The sequence below is a fragment of the Nestor notabilis genome, unplaced genomic scaffold (assembly GCF_000696875.1).
Source record: "Nestor notabilis isolate BGI_N333 unplaced genomic scaffold, ASM69687v1 scaffold29448, whole genome shotgun sequence".
Classification (NCBI taxonomy): domain Eukaryota; kingdom Metazoa; phylum Chordata; class Aves; order Psittaciformes; family Psittacidae; genus Nestor; species Nestor notabilis.
Window position 1 is genome coordinate 8,235 of NW_009941938.1, and position 3,853 is coordinate 12,087.

At 41.9% G+C, this 3,853-nt stretch overlaps 1 protein-coding gene across 1 annotated transcript; it reads right to left on the reverse strand.

Annotated features, from left to right (window-relative positions):
* Positions 1-418: 418 nt before the first annotated feature.
* PENK (proenkephalin) lies at positions 419-1,399 on the reverse strand (the record flags this gene model as incomplete). The annotated part of the gene is made up of 1 exon (XM_010021143.1): positions 419-1,399. A coding segment is annotated over one exon (666 nt), but the record flags the coding sequence as incomplete, so codon positions are not given.
* Positions 1,400-3,853: the final 2,454 nt, after the last annotated feature.

A 3,853-nucleotide genomic window follows, 5' to 3' on the forward strand; every position in this document is an offset into this window, starting at 1 on the left:
AATTAATAACTTTAAGGCCAACTGTACAATCCTATATTGGATGGATATAAATGGTGTAACTAATCAAATGTGGCATTGTGTTGTGCACTGAAGGAATGTTTTTAGTGCTTGAAGTCAAACACATTTATGATTTTTTTCATGTGAAAACTATGAATTATAAATTTAGGCTTTCAACATTTATCCTTTTAACTTGTTAGAGGAGTTAGAGCAAATACACTTATATTCACTTTAGAGCATGTTTATTATTCTAGTACTCCAAGAAACTGAAAACTAAAGACAAAATTGTCTTTCAGCTGTTGTGTGTGTAATACAAATTCTGTAATTACAGAAAAGAGGTTCGCATTGCCTTGACTGCTTGAAGAAAATTTGAGATGATGGTTGATTAAATGACTGAGAGAAAACAAAAAACATTTTAGAATTTATGCAGTTAGGATGAAGAATTTATTGTACATACAGTTAAGCAATTCTACTGTTGAGGTACTTCCTCTAAAGAAAATGACTACAGTAATCAAAATAGTTCTAGCATGGAAACTACAATACAGACTGAAACTTGACTAAAACAGATACTAGTTATTTGACTTGGAAGAACACAAAACCTGAAACAACAAATTGCAGGTTGCATCATTAACCAAGGACAGTAAAAAACTGTACAGTACAAGCAACACGTTACAATAAGTTATGACCAATAAGGCAGTCTTTCTCATTTAGGACAAAAAGGATAAAGGGAAAGGTATTAAAATCTCATAAATCCACCGTATCTCTTTTCCATCTCTGGGACCTCTTTGGAATAAGTTTCCCCGTCTTCTTCTGAAGGGAGAATGGAGTTGGCAAAGCGCTTAAGAAACCCACCATATCGTTTCTGGTAATCCAGCCACCATTCTGGCCTGCCCACTCTTCTCATGAAGCCACCGTATCTCTTTTGCAGCTCTTTGGCTTCATCTTCCAACTCGGGGCTGCGCTTTATGCTTCTCATGAAGCCTCCATATCTTTTGCTGACATCCCCATCATTTTCATTTATCTCTCGGTAATGCCCTGCTTCAGGGTTATCCCCTGTTCCTAGAAGCTCCTTCAGCAGATCAGAGGAATTAGCAAGGGCATCGTCATCTGAGTCTTTCTTCATAAACCCTCCATATCTCTTAGCCAGGATTTCTCCTCCATTAGCTTCATCCTCTGGTTCTACCCGGTAGAGCTCATCCATCTTCTTCATGAACCCCCCGTATCTTTTCATGAAGCCTCCATACTTCTTTGCAAGCAAATGGTTCTCATCCAGCTCCTTCTTGTCTCCCAGAGCGATGTTGCTATCCTCAGAGAGATCCAGCTTGGCCAGTTGCAGGAGCTCCTTGCAGGTCTCCCAGGCTTTGGCAGAAGGTAGCTTTCCTTCACATTCTAGTGTACATGCCTGAAAAATGGATGTGGTTTACTGAGAACAATTTGATAGTATCACCTCACTGCCACCTTGTCTTTAAAAGACTGGGTTTTACTGGTTTTTAAAACACCATGAGCAAGCCTCTCGCTGTGAGTGGCTTGGAAGGGCTGCTCTTTGTGAACAGCTGATTTAGTACCTGTGTGTTCTGAAGCTCTTCATAATCTCTCTCTGAAGGGCATGATAGTCTCCACTCTAAGAGACAGGAGACTGGACGAGATGGATCATAGGTCCTGTATGTCAAGGCTGCCGCTATGTTTCTGTTTCAAAGGAAGCCACATGTACAGCTCCTGCACCTCCCTTATGCTTGGGTGTGTTGTTATGATTCTTTATTCTTTTATTTGCTACTGGGAAGCTAAAAATCAATTATACCTTTCTTCATAATGAAAGTGTAGAAGCGTATCCAATCTTAAAAGTGACATTTGGAATTTTTAGGAAAGAAGTCAGCTGTTCTGTACTGCTCAGTATCTTCACTATGCTGTATAGCTTTAAAGGCTGTATTTCTGTCTGTTATCATTAGTTTCCCTTCATGGAGCAGATTTTTCAAATGTGTACTAATACAAATGTAGAAATACAGGCTCTTTTAAGCAGGATCAAAGTTCTGGCTTTGCTAGTTTGACATAGAAAGTAGTGACCATCAGGAAGAGGGGAAAAGATCCTAAGCTGTGCTGCTCCTGACTGTAGTGAAAAATTTTCAGGCTAAGGCATAAAGGAAGTTTTCAGTACCTGTGTGCATATCTCATAACTTGTAATGTAATGATAATAATGGATGTATTAGCTACTGCTGTCTCTGCCAGGGGAATTTACTTCTTGTGAAGCCACATTCTTCAGTTGCAAAAGAGGTGAATCCAGTGGTTTCTCTTCTTGTCCATGGTTTTCATATCACAACAATTAAAGAAGAAATCATCAGTATTTTCAATACGAGAAACACGTGCCTATGGACGATGCTTTCTAAAGTTCTCAATATGCTTTAAAAGTGTGAAATTAAATCTCAGCCCAGTTCTAATAGCTAACTGACCAGCTCCCTAACCCTGGCCTTAGCTGTCTCTTGAGCCTCATTTCAGCCTGAGATGCTGAGTTTGAAATTGCTCTCAGTCAAAGCAAGAACAGGTCTTTCCTCTTCTCAATTAATTTTAATAAACCCCTGTTGCCAAATGAACAAGAATAGGCTATCTTATAGGTGTGAATAGCCAGGTACAATGGAATAAATCTTGTATCTTACAGATACTGTGTGATAAATTCAGTCATCGTGTTACTAGATGCTAGTATCTAGAAACATCTGCTTCTAAAAATCGTTTGTACATGTATAATGAACATAAGGTATGGCATATTGCTTCTTTTCCTATTCAGCTAATAAGTGTTGTTACTATATGGGACTTTGATTCTTTCTTGAGTAATTACTGAAGGTGTACAAAAAAGACTATCAATATAGCCATCCACAACAAGTATATCACATACCTCTCCCTCCAAAAGACCAAACTACCACTTTTTTCCCCAGATGACATTAAAGCTAAGGTTTGATTGAAAGCTAATGTAAGCAAAAAAGTATCCGGAATGGTTTTGTCATCCATCCTAAGAATATTGCCCTTACGAACCTGCTGTGGTCAAGAGTGAACTCTTGTGCTTTTGAACTAAGCACAAGTACTCAGTGACTCCTAATCCTGTGTAAGAATAGGGTCCAGTCCTTCCTTTTGTGTGCTCCCAAATAACCTATGGCATCGTAGGAACAAAACTTTTCAGATCATTTGGATGGGCTGAGAGCATGATGTCTCAATACCCATCTATGTGAGGTCAGGAACCAAGGGTGCCGCTGACAAAGGACTCAGCAGCCTGAGTTCCCACCTTCTTCACAGAGGGCTGAGGGACCTCAGATCTTCATGAGTTGCCTCTGTGACTATACTTTTAAATAATTTCGATATCATTAAAGTTACAGATAAACCTCCCCCTGCATTCTGGAGTTTTGTTGGCACGATTTGTTGTAGGAGACTATCAAAGGGATGTTAAACAGGCATATGCCTAACGCAATACAGCACCGTGCAGTGAGGAAGAGCAGCGGGAGGAAGAGCAGCCGGAGGTATTGCTACTCAAACCAGACTTGAGCCTCACTTCTGGTGAGATTTCGTGCAGATCTGCCGCTTTGCAGCTCCTCAGCCATCCGGCGGGGACAGCGCTCACTCTAACGGGGAGCCGGCGGCCGGGAGTCGCACCCTCCCCCCCGCATCCCCGGTTGAAGTGCCCGGCAGCGACCTGTCCTTTTCTTCTCCGGCCTCATTTCCCTTCCCCTTTCCCGTATTCAACCGGCTTTTAACTTGCTCGCACGGAGCTGCCCGGCGCGGGGTGTCCCTCCATCCCACCGAACAGCCTCCGCTCGCTGATGCGGCGTTCTCGGGGCGCGCTGGGTTTGTGCCGCCCTCTCCCCAGCGCTCCAGA